Below are 20,017 nucleotides of genomic sequence, written 5' to 3'. Positions count from 1 at the left end.
AACATTAGACCGGTGGAAATCTGTCCTTTGGTCTGATGAGTCCAAATTTGAGATTTGTGGTTCCAACCGCCTCATCATTGTGAGACGCAAAGTAGGTGAATGGATGATCTCTGCATATGTGGTTCCCACCGTGAAGCATGGAGGAGGAGGTGTGATGTTTGTGGGTGCTTTGCTGGTGACACTGTCTGTGATTTATTTACAATTCAAGGCACACTTAACATTCTGCAGCGATACACCATCCCATCTGGTTTGCGCCTAGTGGGTCTTTCATTTGTTTTCAACAGGACAATGACCCAACACACCTCCAGGCTGTGTCAGGGCTATTTGACCAAGAAGGAGAGTAGTGGAGTGCTGTGTCAGATGACCTGGCCTCCACAATCACCCGACCTCAACCCAATTGAGATGGTTTGGGATGAGTTGGACCGCAGAGTGAAGGAAAAGCAGCCAACAAGTGCTCAGCATATGTGGGAACTCCTTCAAGACTGTTGGAAAAGCATTACAGGTGAAGCTAGTTGAGAGAATGCCAAGAGTGTGCAAAGCTGTCATCAAGACAAAGGGTGGCTACTTTGATGTATCTAAAATCTAAAATATATTTTTTTTGTTTAACACTATTTTACTGTATGTGCTGTACAGTGGTGTAGTGGTGCCTGGAGAAGTGGGTATACTCTAATTTTGCCAACATTTTTCCAAACAGCCCGCCCAGCGAAAGGCGCTCTGTGTGACAAATTCTAGGAGAATCAGTGACATACAATCTGAATGACTTTAGTCCTTCACAGTCAAGCCAACCTAAGCTGTACTGTGTAGTAGGCTAATAGTAGGTCTGCAGTTGAAACAGATAAACTGAGTCTGAAATTCACAGGTTTCCGATTTTCACAATTTTCTTCAGGTTTTGTTTCTCAAAGTCACACTTTTTTAACAGAAAATAACAAAATGTTGTTTTCTAAGGCCATAACAATGCTTGAACCACATCAGGAGACCACTTTTGAGGTCTGGGAAAAATGTAAGAATGTTGTATTTTTGAGAGTAGTTATCCTTTAAGTCAACCTAGCAATGTTGTTTGATTTGCTATTTCTGTAGCACATGAGATGGATTTTGCAAAATAAATGGTCCATTTGATTGATGCAAATAATCATGATATCATACTGTCAGGAAGATATAGGCTACTTTGTAGCTAGTTAACATTTAATAAGAAGGTTTGGGGGAAAGTCTTTACATCTACCAGAAGACGGTTAGGTCTATCATTAGCACTGCTATATTTTTACGGTTCCTTAATTGTTTGAAAGCTGGACGTTTTACTTCATATTATGAGGCATGTCTTACATTGCCTCAACGTAGCCTGCAGACAAAATCTTTCAACTTTCTTTCATTGTCTAGCAGCCAAAGACATTATTCGAATCATATTAGCAACCCATGATAGTCGTTGAGTCTCTCCCGCCTCTTCCTATCAGATGTTTCCATCTCTGTCCATGAAACTGCTTGCATGTGCAGTTTAGAACGATGTTTCCCCCCCAAATTGCATTTTGAAACATTCATGCATAGGCCTACTGCCGTGTGCACATTGCTGTGCCTAAAATGTGAATAAATAATAGTTTATCAACATTTTAAGCTAAACATTCAGATCTGTTCCATCAACCCTACACTCTTAGAAAAACAGGTTCCAAAAGTTGTTTTCGGTGGGTTCTCCTATGGGGACCGCCGAATAACCCTTTTAGGTTCTAGATAGCACCTTTTTTCTAAGAGTGTATTAATTGATATGGCGTATTCCTCCACTTCATTGATACGTATTGGTGGGGATTAAGAAGTGAGTATACACATTGCCCACTAAAAATAAGTGGGTATACAGCGTACCACTGGTGCTACAGATGTAAATGAAGGGTTTAGAGAGGTTGGAGGCATGCTGGGCTGCACTATCAAAGGAAGATCATCACGTTTTACAGATGATTTTGGAGTAGGCCTGAGGAACAAACGGTTATATCTCTAGTGTGAGTTGATTTGGGATTGAGTTGCTGACCCAACCAACAATGAACTTTGAAATGAACATCACATGTACTGCTTCAGAGGTGCGTAATCAGTATGTTACTGAGACAGAGTGTTATGGAGGACATTTCTGTGACAGAAAGACACAGAGACAGGGAAGAGTATCAATTCCCTGTAGGAAAAATCTGGTTCAGGCGGGATGAATCACACCATGCCTGTCAGCCCATCCTCTTTCTATTTAAAAACCCACCATCGAATTGGCCATCATCATCACATACATTTCACAGAGACCACACATGGACACACACACACAAAAGCACAGTGAGACTTTTAGGCAGAACTCTGTGGCTCTGGTTGGTATAATCAGTCCAAGTTATTTTGTTTTGTTGTTTGCGTTGCTAACCTGAACAAAATAGGACACTTAAACAGCTTAGCTGGACTTCTATCCCTGTCACAACACAAAAAAAAAACGATTTGTTTCTTTCATTAAATTGTTTGTAACTGAGTCTAATGTGAAAATAGTGTGGGACCCAATATAGTGCCAGGAGGTACCCCCTGCCATCTGCTAGCATTGGCAACTCACAATGGGATGTGTGTTGTCTGTGGACTGTGGCCACTGGCTACCACATAACACAATAGCTTACACAAATAGCAACTCTGAACCAGACAGACAGTATTTCAATTGACTACCACACTGAGTTGTGAAGATCTCATGAAGATAATCTCAATCAAACCATGGATAAGAAAGTCATGATAGAACCACAGATAAATAAGATTGTACTTTTATATTTTTTCAGGGAACTATTTCTAAACATCCACTTATTACTGTAGTCACAATACTGATTTATTTCACAGAGAGCAATTGTGAAAATGTGGATATTCAATGTGTCACAAGAGGAGACATGTCAGTATCACCTAAGAAACGGATCACAACAGGTTTCCAAGATATATTTTCAATTAACCCTTTCATTATGTCTATTCTAAGTTATGTTCACGAGGTCTCACAGACGTGACCCTACGTTTCACTACTTACAAAGACTTGAAAATAATCTGTTGATTAGCAGGGTTGGCAATTTTTAAGAACTGCAATTCCTGTGTTATGATGACATAGTTTTGGTAAAGAAAAATAAACGATGGCTCGAGAGATTATTTATTTTCTGGCAACTAATATGTTGCTGGTATTGCAACAATTTTAAGGGATGAACTAGGTGGAAAATACATAAAAGGTTCTCATGATTATCCTATTCATGTTGATTACAATTGATTTGTTATTATCAAGTGTATACACTACAGCATAAAGATCTTGTCAATATTATTGTGATTTTGAATACAGTATTAACGTATTTCCCAGCTCCTGGAATAGCACTTAGAAATACAATAGACAATAGAAATACCAGACAACTATATCATCCATATAGTCCTACTAATTCACAACTTGCAAAAAAAGAACCATGTCATCTGTGTTGATTTATTAAATGAGTCGAACAACTGTTAAATGGTTATATAGTACGGTATGTTAATTCGCAGGTAGAATTTTGTATGCTGTGTTAAAGTTAAAAAATATAAATCTGATACAAGTCTAGATACTACAAATGAACAGTAGCAAATATTGTCTGTAGAAGATAAGATTAGTTTCGCAATAAAATAAACACAAATAAATCTCTGCAGCCTATATTTAGGCTCTATATCACTTTATACAAAAACATTTTTGTTTACCTAGCAAAGAAGTAAGCCCGGATACAAAGGTGAGTTCATCAGCTTTGTCTCTTTTTTATCTTACAAAAACCATACAAAGACTTTAACCTTCAAAGAAACTTACAAAGAATGAGCAGACAGAATGCCATCCCTCGGCACAGTAATTCTCCACTGGCTCCATGTCGTTCACCTCCCCATCCCTCTCCACTGGCTCCATGTCGTTCACCTCCCCATCCCTCTCCTCTAACAACGGAGTCCTATCCTCTTTCTTCTCCTCTTTCTTCTCCTCCTTCTCTACCATTTCCGGAACCAGGGGCACTGGATCCTTCTTGCCTCCGCCTTTCCCCTTCTCTTTGAGCTTCATGTGCGACTCCATGGGGGCCTTGCATGAGCGGGTCTTTAGCACCTTTTCACCATCGCACGCACTCCTCTTCTTCTTCAGCTTGCCCACCAATTGTTTCCAATGCCTGACCTGTGCTTTCCTGTCAGTGTAGGCTTGGCACAGGTCTGGCTGTCCAGCGTAGCGGCACCAGTAGGTCTGCTCCTCGGATCTACAGCTGACAAGCAAGTTCACTACGCCCTCCCCGGACGTATCCCAGGTACAGTTGTGGCCAACCTTTGTGCTGAACCCTCCTGAGCTGGGGACAGAGTTCTTGGGCTTCTTTCCTGCCGCTGGTGGTGGTGGGGGCTGCGACATCTTGTTGTCGGAGCTCTGGCGTTTGGCCTCAGTGCTGGGCAGGACAGGGAGGCACAGGAAGAAGAACAGAAGCCACAGGAACCTCATGGCTCGGGGTGATTACTGCTACTTGAAATGGTTCTTTATTCAAATGCAGTCAAGCATCAGTAGCACGCCTGAATGTAACGGAAATCGGACGCACCACAATCAAAATACCTGCAGGGAATGAAACAGGAGAGGCAAAACAAAGTGAAACATGAGTGAATTAAACACACCTTATATAGTTAACCCATTCTCTTTCTTTTCATAAAAACACGAGAAGTTTCACTACATTTAGCTATGTTTCCTGTTTAGAATACCCCAAAAAGCTGTGCAAAAATGAGTAAATAAAATCACATTCATAACAAATGTTACGGTTACCAACTGTACTGCACATTTACAACATCTGTGATGTTTATTTTCAGTGCACCTTTTAAATTAATCATAATATAATTTGTTTCTTTCTTTACACCGCATTAAATCAATAAGGGAGGAAAGCTTCAGCTCTAAGCCATAGATAGCTGCGGTTTTAGGGGTCAGACCAAAACTGCATTGCTACCTGGTACACGGGACTAATCCGTAGAAAAATCACCTCTACAAACATTTTTGAGTAAGAATCAACTCATGCTTTTTACACAGGACTACTCTGAAAATCCTTACTTTGAGTGTATCCTGCCCTGCGAAGGAAACCCTATTAGTGATCCAATATACTGCTACAAAACAAAGACATGCACCAAAACAAACACCCCCAGGTCGGCTCAGACATGAAAAAAATATGCATGCACAGCAAGCATACAGTACACCTGCCTGCAAAAACAAAATGTACTAATCAAATTATTTCCAGTTTCAACATTTGGTATTTGGTATCTAAAGGTTGCACTTACCATGTGGAGACCCAGTGTTTGCTGCTATTCAAAATGCGGGGTCCCGGGACGCTTGCACAAAAAAGGGTTATAGAAGGATAAAGGAGAATGGGGAGGGGTAGAGAGGGGAGTGTTCAGGGCATAAATGGGTTTGCCCAGACCTCCCTTAAGCAGGCCCCCTCCTCCTGTAGCAATACCCCTCTCAACCCCCTACCTAAAGACTGTATTATCTGTGTGTGGGGCTAGGGTGGGAGGTGGAGTTTGGGTCATGGCGTGTTGCCTCACACACATCCATACCCAACACACCCCCTCTTCATGGCTAAGAAGACAATGTACACACTTGCCAACGTTTCCTCGCAACACACATACTTCTTAAGCAGCAGCTCTCACATTGAATGACAGTACAGTGAACAATGTAGAGAATGCATTTGTTTGATTATTGTTCAATATAATGTATTTTCAAGAGCATTGAAGACCATAGTGACTGTACTGTGATAATGGCATTTTATTTTGTACAATAATTCAGTATACTTGTATATATACAGTATGTTGGCAGAGCCCACTCTGCCAGCATACTGTATATATGATTTTATTCCAGGTCTTTATTCCAGGTCTTTTGACAAGAGGATATTCTCTGTTTATCAGTATGCATCCAAATTAACCTGGTGAGAAAAAGTCACTTGTGGGGACTTGGCAAATGAATAGCCAAAGGCTTAAAAGCTCACACTAAGTGATAATGTGTTCCACTCCACTGCCAGAGGCTGGGTCCATGCCAACCTAGGCCCTCGGTGGTACTCTCTGTATACTCTGTGCTCCCCTCTTTGCTGGCACAGAATGAGAGGTGTCAGTACGTTGGCGCAGAGAGAACAGCTATTTGGTTATTGTGTGTATGTCTCCTGCGTCCATGCATGCGTGCACACTAGCATGTATGATACATGATAATGTGTGTATGCCCAATACAGTGTCCAAGTCCAATCGTTTTTCCAAGTGGCCAAATGTACACAACAAGAACTTGTTTTTACGTCAGTGAGCCCTTTCTTCCCCTCAGTCTTCTCATAAATCATTTGACACATTCTAATTGATCATTTTTATTTAATTGCTAACATAGACATCTATCCGGTTAATTCAGTATGTAGCATAGGCTATTGACTTTCCCCAATACTCTTTTGCTGTATTTGTCAACAACCAATAGTCAGTCTTTTATCGAGAAATAGTGGGGGATAGAGAATAGCAGTATAAGGGAGCTGAAGACAGAGCAACACTCACCCCCTCTAGTGGTGTGTTTATTCTTGAAAGGTGAATGGGATTCAGTGTCTCAATATTCCCAAGCAAGACACCATATTGAATTGGGGAAAACAGCCACCACTCGTTGACACACAGCAACATGCTAGGCCTACACGTGTGGGTTTGAGGAGAGAAATTGCAGACGCCATTACTGCATTCACACGTCGGCAGAATTCTGCGAAAACAAAATGTGTGAACAGGGTGTTGGCCTGCAAGTTACGTTTCTCTAGAAATGTGATTCTATTAGCTTTTTTCTGTCCTTCCTTCAAGCTTAATCTTTCCCTTCACTCTGCTGATGACACTGAGAGAGTCCTTGACGAGGCGGGAGGTTTGAGAAGACCAATCTCCATTAAATTGTTGTCGAGCGATGTTCGCAATCAATGTGCTGCTAGCTGACTGCCTTTAAGAAACCATTGACTGTGATTAGACACTGATTGAGGCTCCGAGCGGTGCCTCTGTCGTCACCCCTCGGACCGTAACGACAGAGGGAATCTAATTGCGAAGCAGAGAAGAAGCACCGTGCTCTGCAGCAAAGTTACCATAGTGTATGTAAATACAATGAAGATTGCCCTCAGCACAAATTTCCATTGCGACACCTAGTAATCAGTGCTTCGTTGAATTGCATACAGAAGAACACAGACATACTGACTGATGGCCTGGCTTTGCTATCCTGTCACGCGTCTAGACAAAAGTGCCCTTTTATGGTATGGTGGCACTGTTAATCTATTCTAAGCTCATAACATGAGACACTTCACTTTGTTCTTTTTGAGGTGTGTGTGTGTGACAAGTGTGAATAAAAAAAAACGTACTTCCTGCAGTTCTACACAGTTTGACATGACTTATTATGCCTCTCTTAAGGGGTATATGGAGGTGTATTTGAAAGATACTGTATAAGTGGAAGGATAAATGGAAGATCCCCCAACCCCCCCAATTTTTATATGAACTATAACTCAGCAAAATCTTTTAAATTGTTGTATGTTGCGCATATATATATATATATATTTATAATTCAGTATAATTTTGTGCTACTAAATACATTTTGCCACTAGGCTCAGAGAAAATGTTGCAGTTTTAAATCATCTGTCCAGTGAAAATCTCAATTTTAAAAGTTAATTTTCTGTTAACTCATAGCCAAATAATGTTGTTGACTCTTCCTATGTTTGTATTTAAGGCCAAAGCATAAATTTGAGAAAAAACTATAACTTAGAAACCCCTACCTCAAACTTCTCAAACAATCAGCAGTCTACTCCATGGATATTTTTAGTGAGCGGTATGCGCCCACACCATACAGTTGTTGGGGTACGCCCACACCATTGCAACACAGAAAAGCTGCTTTTCAACATACCTAATAAAAACATGTGGGAAAGAAAACTATTTCACTCATATTCTAATTAATTATAGGTCATATTTCAGAGAAATCTGGAAACACTGGATAGTTACTTTAAAGATCAACTTTGGGAAAAACGCACAAATGATGGCTTTAAACTGTATAACTGATAAATGCACCATCATACCAGGTCATTCAGCATTTGAAAGGAGCCTTTGTGAGCATAGAGTTCAGGAAAATGTAAAAATCTCAACAGCTTGAAAATATGTCCGGAAAATATGTAATTTACAGATGTTGAAAATATGTATTTTTTGGTGTAAATGTAAAAACAAACACTTGCAAAGCATGCTTGGTATTATTCTAATGAGCTCTGCCCCCAAACAAGTACAATTTTGGTCGGTGCAGACCAGATCCAAATCTGAACGAATCATAGACGTCTAGGCTATATTATACAAGTTTGAACATCACATTACAGTACGGCACAGTTTAGTACAGTAGAGCACAGTATAGCATAGTACAGTCTAGTTTTATTCAGTAGAGAAGACGGTACAGTACAGTAGAGTTTAATTCAGTAGAGTACAGAACAGTTTGGTTTAATTCAGAAGAGTAGTACAGTACAGTATAGTTTAATTCAGTAGAGTAGAGTACATTAGGGTACAGTAGGGTACAATACAGTACACTATACGTTACTTTTCTTTAATGTACTCTACTGTGCCCTTCTGTACTGTTCTGTACCATACTTTACTTTTCTTTAATGTACTGTACTGTACTGTACTGTAATCTGCTGTGCTCTACTGTACTGTACTGCGCTGTGCTGTCCAAACTATGATTGTGGATTGGTTCAGATTTGGTCCGGACTAGACCATATCTGAACCAATTATAGATGTCTATGTTTGGGCCAAATCAAGGCCGGTCTGGACTGGACCAAATCTAAGCCAAACATAGACTTCTATGATTGGTTCAGATTTGGTCAAGTACAACAACAAAAAATACCCCAAGAAACAAAAAAATACATCCGAACAAAACCCGAAAACAAAACAAACGGAAAAAAACGAAAAAAACATCCAAATGAAGTCGCTGTTGGTAAATGCTTAGTGGGTTTCCTGTTGAGTCACTGAGTGTCAACAGTCTGAATGGCCCAGCTCTTACATTCTCCTTTATACATTATCTCAAATGCAGGATCTATGTTCATTTCAGGTTTGATGTATTATTGGAGTTTAATGATTGGAGTTCCTGAGTGCAAATAAAAGCATTGAACTTGGCATAATCACATGAGCTACAGGATCTTGTCAAGTTACGCTTGGGGTGAAATGTTACTAAATTAATGCAGTGTCTTTATTTAGAGATTCTTATTTATCTGATTAATATAAAACAGACTAGTTTTCCCGGACCCAGATTAAGTCTATTAAAGGACGACTAAAGGACAAATAGATTCTCCATTGAGCATACTCTTTTGTCAAGCAGTACTTTAATAGGCTGGCCTCAGAGCCATATGAAGGATATTATTATACATATGTTTGTGTACCTCCAAGATATGATATGTAGCCTACTAATGGTCTGGGCACGGTTTTCCCATATCATTTTAATGTTATTTTCATCATTGAAACCTTCATAGGAGAATCGTTAAATCTCTGAGCTGTCTCCAAAAACCACTGTTACTAAAGCTGCACTTTAAAATGCTTGTTATTTACCGACTGCCTCAGACCACTCGTAGAACAGCAAGTGCGTCGATCGTTTGCTTTTTGCCCTCCTGCGTCATTTTACACACAGCAGATCTCTGCTAAATATAGAATCAAACGGTTTGTCTCTTTGTGACCACTGATAACATTAGGACAAAGTTTGTTTTATTTTATTTTTTTACCCCCTTTTTCAAGGTATCCAATTGGTAGTTACAGTCTTGTCTCATCACTGCAACTCCCGTATGGACTCGGGAGAGGCGAAGGTTGAGAGCCGTGCTTCCTCCGAAACACAACCCAACCAAGCAGCACCGGTTCTTGACACAATGCCCACATAACCCGGAAGATAGCCACACCAATGTGTCAGAGGAAACGCCGTACACCTGGCGACCGTGTCAGCATGCACTGCACCCAGCTTGCCACAGGAGTCGCTAGTGCACGATTGGACAAGGACATCTCTGCCGGCCAAACCCTCCCCTAGCCCGGACGAAACTTAGCCAATTGTGTGCCGCCCCATGGGTCTCCCGGTCGCAGCCGGCTGCGACAGAGCCTGGACTCGAACCCAGAATATCTAGTGGCACAGCTAGCACTGCGATGCAGTGCCTTAGACCACTGCACCACTCGGGAGGCCCTACCTCAGAACAAAGTTGACTACAAATACAAAGTTGCCAATTCCTTTGCAATTGTTACAAACAAGCGAAGTATAAAAAGATGCTTGAAATTAAACCCGAATTGACTGCATTAAAATATACCGTAGGATAATAGGCTGTATAGGCCTATTTCAATCATACGAAATACATTTCATGTTCAATCAATTTAATCATATTTTGCAAATTGTAGGCTACTGTCTGTAATTTTTGCAAAATATGTCATGATGTGTAACAACATGTGCGCAACGATGTGCCAAATCTGTGATTAAGTTTATTATTATTTGGTAAGCATTAGAATAAGCCGCCTCAATATTTGCAGTGGTATCAAGGGAAAGGGGGATACCTAGTCAGTTGTACAACTGAATGCATTCAACTGAAATGTGTCTTCCGCATTTAACCCAACCCCTCTGAATCAGAGGTGCGGAGGGTTGCCTTAATCGACATCCACGTCTTCAGGACCAAGGGAACAGTGGGTTAACTGCCTTGCTGCTCAGGGGCAGAATGACAGATTTTTACCTTGTCAGCTCGGGGATTCGAATCAGCAACCTTTCGGTTACTGGCCAAATACTCCTACTCGCCAGGCTACCTGCTTAACTCTTCAGGAGCTGATTCATCATCAGTATTGTGAAATAATTGTAATGATAAAGTAAGATTTGAATGGTGAAAGCTGATTGGAGAGCAGCGCTGCCTTCCTTTCAATCCTATCAGTATCAACACACGCGTCAATGATGCACTTAAGGGCCTCCCGGGTGGTGCAGTGGTTGCTGTGCCACCAGAGACTCTGGGTTCGAGCCCAGGCTCTGTCGCAGCCGGCCGCGACTGGGAGGCCCATGGGGCGGTGCACAATTGGCCTAGCGTCGTCCGGGTTAGGGAGCGTTTGGCCGCCAGGGATATCCTTATCTCATCGTGCACTAGCGACTTCTGTGGCAGGCCCAGCGCAGTGCGCGCTGACCAGGATGCTAGGTGTACGGTGTTTCCTCCGACATATTGGTGCGGCTGGCTTCCGGGTTGGATGCGCACTGTGTTAAGCAGTGCGGCTTGGTTGGGTTGTGTTTCGGAGGACACGTGGCTCTCAACCTTCGCCTCTCCCGAGTCCGTATGGGAGTTGCAGCGATGAGACAAGACAGTAACTACTAACAATTGGATACCATGAAATTGGGGAGAAAAAGGGGGTCAATTATTATTTATTTTTTAATGATACACTTAAAGAATGTTCTCTCTGCATGTTTCACTTGTAAGCCTAAATTGAATCGTTATCAGGAAACCGGGCCCTGATTACATAAGACAGAAATGAAAGTCAGCATATTGTTCGAGGAGGATGAGTGGCCTAGCAGTTAAGAGTGTTAGGTTTGTAACTGAAAAGGCCGCTGGTTCAAATCCCAGAGCTGGCAAGGTGGTTAAAACTGCTGTTCTTTTCTTGAGCGAGGCAGTTAAACCTCAACAACTTATTCCTGGGCAATGATGATGTCGATTAAGGCTGTTTAGCAAGCCAAAGGTCACTTTGGGGAATCAAGTGTTTTGCTACTATTTAGGAAATGTTAGCTAATCCTTCCCTTAACCTTTACCATAGTAGCCTAATCTAATATGTTAGTTTCACCTAACCTGCTAGCCACTAACATTATCCACAAATGCTAACACAACAAGCAGCCTGGCCTCAGAGCAAGACGTCCTCCATATTGTATGGTATTGTACGACCGGGTATAACGGATGATACTATACATCCTTCAATTCGTATGACCGCTATTCCATTCGTAATGTAACACAACGTAATATAACGTCACATAACATCATACTAAATGGAGGGGCAGAAATAACGTCCCAAATCATACGAATTGTTCTGAGACCAGGTTGGCTTTACAGATATAATCAACCACACCCACTATCTCTTGTCCCAGCAGACCACCTGAGAAACAATTTGTCATCATTATGGAAACAGAATGAGGCTGGCCATAATTAGTGGCTAACAAGCCTCTGATTAACAGCCTCTGCAGGAGGTCACATGATGTAAATGTAAAATAAACATGACTGAAGTCAAAGATTGTGGATTATAAAGATTTCTCTGAACGGCCTTTTACCATTGAAAACAATGGTGACAATTCCAGTCAACATAACGGGTGGCTCTACCATAGGCACCAATGCAATAGCTAATTCCCATTGGATTCCATAAAAATACAACACCTAGCGTTGAGGAAAGTAGGGCCTAGCTACCGGAAGTGTTGTCGAATCCAACAGGTCGCTTTAGAATTAGCTAGCCAAGCATGCGGACAAAAAGTCAGGTTAATAAAAAACTAGCAGTATTTTAATCTTCTCGATTCATCATTTTGGGATAATTAGGAGTACAGCTCCATCTCCCATCCCTGGACTGAGGTACATTTTCTGAGCCATATCTCGCACCGACTCCACGATGTCCACATTCTGGCATAGCACCAATCCGACTACAGAGAGAAGTAATGATTGTCTAGTCGGGGTCTTTTGGCTAGGAAAGGGGTTAATGCCCCTTCCCATTCTGACAGGGGAAATAATGCACCAACAATGGGTTCCAACAATAACGTCCTTTTACAAGTTTGCACATGTAATGTGTAGTATCTATGGTATTTTATGGAACTACATTTTCTGATGAGGCAACGTGTGCAAGTCTCTCCTCGGGCTGAAATCATGTCACCCAGTATTAGCTGTGTTTGGTCACAACAGGGACCCTCTCACACATGGCAATTTCTGGACTGATGGAATTCAGTCAACAAAGCCATAATAATGTGTAATCCTTACTCTCCCTCAGGTATGGGTAAAATGTATGTGGATGATTGCCTGCATGCGTGTGTGCATGTGTGTCTAAAACATTTTCTACCTTGAAAACAGAAATTAAATAATGATTTCATACAGACAGTGAATGGTCTAGTTGATTACAAGATGAAAGAATATTTCTGGACAATAGTCATCTTAATTGTATTTTAGTCATCTCCCATAGAGCCAAACAGACTGAAAATAACATTGTGGCTGTGCACCATTGTGATGGACTGTCTAAATTGATAAAACCTCATTCAGAGACATGATCAATTCTTTGCATTCATGACTGGCCTGAGATGTTTCACCAAATAAATGTAACATTGTTCAAATGCACAGGCACTTTCAGAAGGTAACTCTACAGCTGATGAACCTTTGCAGCACATAGCACTTTAGTTTCTATCCTCGGACAGAATTTCAGCTCATTGATCTGTATGTCATTTCGGGGTGGGATGGTGGGGGGTCACCTTTTCTGATGCAGGCAGACATCCTGTGCTTTAGTATAGCAAACCTCAGACAGGTACCATGTGAGCTGTGTCTTAAAGGTCAGCGTTCTTGTGAAAAGATAGAAATATCACATATTTTCAGTCAATGAAGAAAATGGAGTGAGAGAGAGCAAGAGAGAGAGAAAGTTTGCTGTTAACTGATAAAATCATACAAAGGAATGGTTCATTTTAGATTTGTGAAATGCTCAGGTTTATTATAACAATCATAAATTGGACCTGGATTATTTTGCAGATGTTTTTACAAATTATGTGTGTGTAGGGATTCATTAGACACAAAGGGGCACAGAGAGAAGTGTGTGTATAATAATAATAATAATTTGGTGGGTGCTTATATTTGTCCTGTGTTTTCTGCATTTCACAACTCTTTCTTGAGACACACTCTGAGTGGGATCACGGCCAGGGTCAGCTATTATCAACAGCAACCCTGGAGCAATTTGGGTTAAGTGTCTTGCTCAAAGGCACATCGATAGATTTTTCAACTTGTCGGCTCTGGGATTTTAACTAGCAACCTTTCAGTTTTGTATTTGTATTTATTATGGATCCCCATTAGCTGCTGCCTTGGGCAGCCACTGCTCTTCCTGGGGTCCAGCAAAATTAAGGCAGTTATACAATTTTACAAACATTACACAGATTTCACAACACACTGTGTGCCCTCAGGCCCCTACCCCACCACTACCACATTTCTACAATACAAAATCCATGTGTACGTGTGTGTATAGTGCTTATGTTATCATGTGTGTGTGTGCATGTGTCTGTGCATACGTTTGTGTTGCTTCACAGTGCCCGCTGTTCCATAAGGTATATTTTGAGCTGTTCCTTAATCTAATTTTACTGCTTGCATCAGTTACTTGATGTGGAATAGATTTCCATAGACCTATGACTACATGTAGTACTGTGCACCTCCCATAGTCTGTTTTGGACTTCAGGACTGTGAAGAGACCTCTTATGGGGGTATGCATGGGTGTCCGAGATGTGCGCCAGTAGTTCAAACAGATAGCTTGGTGCATTCAACATGTCAATACCTCTCATAAATACAAGTAGTGATGAAGTCAATCTCTCCTCCACTTTGAGCCAGGAGATACTGACTTGCCTAGTTAAACAAAGGTTAAATTTAAAAAATTAATAATGTTTGCTCTCTGTGTACATCCAAGGGCCAGCCGTGCTGCCCTTTTCTGAGCAATTTTCCTAAGTCCTTTTTTGTGGCACCTGACCACACGCCTGAACAGTAGTCCAGGTGCGACAAAACTAAGGCCTGTAGGACCTGCCTTGTTGATAGTAATGTTAAGAAGGTATAGCAGTGCTATTATGGACAGACTTCTCCCCATCTAGCTACTGTTGTATAAATATGTTTTGACCATGACAGTTTACAATCCAGGATTACTCCAAGCAGTTTACTCACCTCCACTTGCTCAATTTCCACATTATTTATTACAATATTTAGTTGAGGTTTAGGGTTTAGGTAATGATTTGTCCCAAATACAATTATTTTAGTTTTACAAATATTTAGGACTATCTTATTCCTTGCCACCCGCTCTGAAACTAACTGCAGCTCTTTGTAAAGTGTTGCAGTTATTTCAGTCGCTGTAGTAGCTGACATGTATAGTGTTGAGTCATCCGCATTCATAGACACACTGGCTTTACTCAAAAAAGTAAGGCGCCTAGACAGCTGCCCTGGGGAATTCTTGATTTTACCTGGATTATGTTGAAGAGGCTTCCATTAAAGAACACCCTCTGTGTTCTGTTAGACAGGTCACTCTTTATCCACAATATAAAGCCATAACACAAGTTTTTCCAGCAGCTGACTATGATCGATAATGTCAAAAGTCGCACTGAAGTCTAACAAAACAGCCCCCACAATCTTTTTATCATCAATTTCTCTCAGCCAATCATCAGTAATTTGTGTTAGTGCTATGCTTGTTGAATGTCCTTCCCTATAAGCGTGCTGAAAGTCTGTTGTCAATTTGTTTACTGTAAAATAGCATAGTATCTGGTCAAACACAATTTTGGCTGATTGGTCGGCTATTTGAGCCAGTAAAGGGGGCTTTACTATTCTTAGGTAGAACACAATTTCTAGTAGGCTTAAATTGAAAATATGGCAAATAGGAGTGGCAATATCGTCCACTATTATTCTCAGTAATCTTCAATTCAAGTTGTAAGACCCCAGTGGCTTGTCATTGTTGATAGACAACAATATTTTTTTTACCTCTTCCACACTTACTTTTTGGAATTCAAATTACAATGCTTGTCTTTCATAATTTAGTCAGATATACTTGGATGTGTAGTGTCACCGTTTGTTGCTGGCAGGTCATGCCTAAATTTGCTCATCTTGCCAATGGAAAAATTATTAAAGTAGTTTGTGTGTGTGTGCACCCTTGTATGTGTGGCTATATATGCTCAGGTATACATGTTTGATCTATTTCTCTTTGCCTAAATTCGTTTTCCACATGCTCTTCCTAAAGATATAATATCAATTGTAATTCAAAACCCCCAAAAATACGATGTTAAAATGCTATATTTTGATCAAGTCACTGCATGAGTCCATGCTAAAATGTCAAACTGCAAAATGGTAAAACTAATTACGGTCTTTGAAATGTCTCATTAAATGTCTGCAGCCATTTGGAAAGCTAAATGAAGGGGAGGTGAGAGGAGGATAATGTCATATTAATATGCTGAAAAACCACCACTAATAACATGAGATGGTAGTATGACATTACAGTAGCTGAGACTTTTTGGGGGGGAAATAAAGGCATGCACTCAGACTAGCCCCCACCCAACCCCCTACTCCACCACCACCACTACCCTGGCCGGCGTGTGTGTGTGTGTGTGTGTGTGTGTGTGTGTGTGTGTGTGTGTGTGTGTGTGTGTGTGTGTGTGTGTGTGTGTGTGTGTGTGTGTGTGTGTGTGTGTGTGTGTGTGTGTGTGTGTCCAGTCCACTCCACACACCTGCCATGCGGTTCACCAGGTCAGCCTCCTCAGTGTCCTGGATACTGCTACTTTTGTTTTTCAACCCTTTGTCCTGTGAAGATGAAAGGGGCGCTGGTGTAATTTGATGCTCTCAGGAATCTGAAGTATTTTTTTTAAACAGATGTGAAGTGAAATGTATTCATTTTTGAAACAGTAGGCTACAACACCTATAAAATGTAGGCCTATGTATTCATATTAGATTCATAGGAGGCAATGTCTTTGAGGGAAGATAATTTAGATCATATTCCAAATTGTATTTTGATAACATTTGGGGACATTGGAGTTTGGATTAGGGCTCACTATACTATTTTCTTTCTCCCAATACTGCAGAGCAGCTTAAGACACTAAAATAATCATAAAATAAAAATAGATGCAATTATCAGAGGGGAAGATGTGGTTCAGTTACCATGGGTTACATGGTATTGTCAGGAACTATACAGAGGACAGATGCATCATACAATTATAGTGAAGTGACTTGGCGAGAACATAATCTGTTCTACATATTTTGTCGAATTATATTAAATTTACAAATGTTGTATTTTATATTTTGTCATTATTTTTCTCTAGAGTGTTTTGAGACATTGTGAAATGCACTTTAAATCAAATATGACTTGACTTGACTTTAGTAAAAGGTGGCAAAGAGATTGCAAGACATTTTTACAGCTATTTTCACAACATAATAATGTCAAGTAATGTTTCCATTATTATATATCTGATTAAACATTTCAATTTATACCAAAATCATTGCCTTTTTATGAATAATTATTTTACCAATATTGCTGAAAAATAGATTACTCCCATGTTTGAGAGCTACTTGACTACAGAAATACCACCACCATTCTCATGAATTAAAGCAAGTATTTTGGCATGAATATGAAAAGCATTCACAAACAAAATATCATGGATATCCTCTCGTACAATACACAACATCGCTTATTCATTCAATTGTGTTCCCTTAATTAGAAATGTGTGTAGTGGCAAGACTAAAACTAGACTAACATTTCTATGTGAATTCCTTAATGTATCAAGACATGCCTATTTAAAAGAATCACAGCATAAATGTATCGATGACGATCAGTGAGATAATAAAGCTATTATAACATTGCGCACGGACTTACGCACGGCATAAAATAAGTTAATGATCTTACAATAAAATATAATTTTAAATAAACAAATCAAGAATGCAATACTTCAATTAATCATAACCTACAATTAATTGGGCAAGATTCTAATCATGGATTTGACCAGGGATTGAGTCGCATTCCATGGCTCCGGCTGAAGTAAATGGCGTTATGGTATCCAGTGAAATTTCCCCGTCACACTGGAATTGGACGATGGCTGGCAGCATCGTGTTCTTGTGATTGCGAGATGCGTTTGAGATAAGAGAAACTTTGTCGGACAGTGGGGTTGTGTCCTCTCCCACGTTTGGGATTGCGTGAGGATGCTGTGTAGCCATCAAGACTTGTGCGTCTTTTTGGAGCGTTGTGTCGTGGTGATAGGAGACCAATTCATTGCTGAAATTAACAGCCTCCACTGTATTGCTTGAGCAAATTTTATTGCAGCCCAGAATAGTTGTAAAGGCTTTTCTGAAATCCGCGTTAAATGCGTAAATGACAGGGTTTAACGAAGAGTTGGCCCAACCAAACCAAACGAAAATTGTAAACGTGGTGTCGCTTACGCACGGAGGGTCACAGAAAGGTACCATGCAGTTTAGGACAAAAAAAGGCAGCCAGCAAAACACAAAAACTCCCATGATAATGGAGAGGGTCTTTAGCACTTTTGTTTCCTTTTTAAAAGCAGTTTTTAATGCGTTTTCGTGCGTGCAAACGTTTGGGTGTTGGTTATTTTGCGCTTGCTCCGCGGCTCTCTCCAAGGAGGATATCCTCCGTATCTGCGTTTGCGCAATACGGTAAATCCTCGTGTAAGTGGCAACCATGATAACCACTGGGATATAGAAACTGATCAGTGATGAGGAAATAGCATAGGTCTTGTTCAAGTTTGCTATGCAATTCTCAGAGTGGTTGCTAAAGTTTCCCGCTGACGTCTCCTCGTCGGCCATGTGCCAGTTCAGTTGGACAGGTATGAAGGAGATGAGAATTGACAGCGTCCACGCCACTCCAATCATGATAAATGCAACTCTGTGGGTCATTTTCCGTTCATATCTAAAAGGACTAGCTATAGCCCAGTATCTGTCCACGCTTATGATACACAGATTAAGAATAGATGCCGTCGAGCACATTATGTCAAAAGCTATCCAGATGCCACAAAATCTACCAAACAGCCAGGTGCCAGTCACCTCAGATATTGCCTCCCATGGCATCACGAGGACGGCAACGAAGAGGTCAGACACCGCCAGAGAAATCACGAAAAAGTTGGTTACCTTGGACCGGAGGTGCCTGAACTTAACTACGGCAGCGCACACGAGCATGTTCCCCAGCAGTGTCGACACAATGAGGAGAAACAAAATGCATCCAATTAGCGCGCGCACGCCATTCCCGCCGGTCTCCTCGTCTGTGCTGTCCGATTCCGAACGAACTTGAGTTTCATTTCCAGTATAGTTTTCCATTTGCACTTTTCTGTCTTTGGGTAGAAACGCTTCGATTTCACATTGAACCACGTATTTGTTCACTGTCTTTATTTTCATATAGCGGACAGCTTCCAAACCCGGATCCATTCAAATGGACTAAAGGAGGCTACAGAAAACGTCCAAAACTATCGGTTGCTTCCCTCTCACGTGATAGGCTATGACTCATAGCAGGTGAGACAATTGAAAAGTCTAAACGTATCCTTGGAACGTCACAACTCTGACGTCACCCCATTAAAGTTGAAATGTAAAGGGGGTTGGGTATGGGTAAGGGGTATGGACGTCTCAAGGATGACACTAACCATGAGACAAAATTAGCACCAGTGTTCAACTCATCCAGTAAATTGGCAGACATATCTGTAGCCTACAACAGGTTTCCCAAACATTTCATGCAATTCTACATAATTTTACATATTAGCAGAATCTCTTTTAATACGACACAAATTATCAAAATTACAGGCTAAGAATGGACAGAGAGATAGGCCAATTCATATTATCATATTTCTCCAATGCCAAATCAGTGTGTCATGTTTGCAACAAAACTGTCCCTGTTTGCAAATAATCACATTTGAGAAGTCATTAGGAGTCTGAGCATGGTACATTCAAAAGTTAGGCCTACCTTTTCACCCCAGACAGAGTAGGCCTACCAATGAAAAAAAAGTTAGCTTTAACTGCTAGCTAGTCTTCTTCTGTGGCTTAACCCAACGAGAGAAGGTTACACATGTTCCCTAAAAGCTGTCTGGGTTTTAACATCTTCTATTGTACAAAAAGTGAATAGCTTAATCAACTGATAGTGACAGAATTAGATTACTTTCCAAGCAAAGTCAATGTATTTGTCTCCTCGGATATAGAAGGTTGTAGCTCAGCCTCTGAATTTCAAAGAAACAAACTAATTATATCCCCATGCATCTGAGTCACATCTTTTCTGGGTATTTTACAGCTTGTTTCTAGCATAAAGCATTGCGGGCAAAGGTGCTGTTAAAGATCACTTTATA

At 40.8% G+C, this 20,017-nt stretch overlaps 1 protein-coding gene and 1 pseudogene across 1 annotated transcript; both read right to left on the bottom strand.

The window, feature by feature from the left end:
- Nucleotides 1–3,431: 3,431 nt before the first annotated feature.
- LOC129836438 (fibroblast growth factor-binding protein 2-like) lies at nt 3,432–5,430 on the bottom strand. The gene is made up of 2 exons (XM_055902611.1): nt 5,272–5,430; nt 3,432–4,564 (listed from the first exon to the last, which is right to left on the bottom strand). Exon 2 carries the CDS (start codon nt 4,454–4,456, stop codon nt 3,776–3,778), a length of 681 nt encoding a protein of 226 aa, XP_055758586.1. The 5' UTR covers nt 4,457–4,564; nt 5,272–5,430; the 3' UTR covers nt 3,432–3,775.
- Nucleotides 5,431–17,790: 12,360 nt separating this feature from the next.
- On the bottom strand, nt 17,791–19,128 carry LOC129835965 (D(1C) dopamine receptor-like; annotated as a pseudogene).
- Nucleotides 19,129–20,017: the final 889 nt, after the last annotated feature.

Source organism: Salvelinus fontinalis, chromosome 37 (assembly GCF_029448725.1).
Source record: "Salvelinus fontinalis isolate EN_2023a chromosome 37, ASM2944872v1, whole genome shotgun sequence".
NCBI classification, from domain to species: domain Eukaryota; kingdom Metazoa; phylum Chordata; class Actinopteri; order Salmoniformes; family Salmonidae; genus Salvelinus; species Salvelinus fontinalis.
Note: the sequence above shows the minus strand (reverse complement) of the source record. Positions and strands in the feature narration are given on the sequence as shown.

Excerpts from the sequence above, each read along its gene's own strand:
- LOC129836438 (XM_055902611.1), bottom strand. The coding sequence starts at position 4,456 with ATGAGGTTCCTGTGGCTTCTGTTCTTCTTCCTGTGCCTCCCTGTCCTG.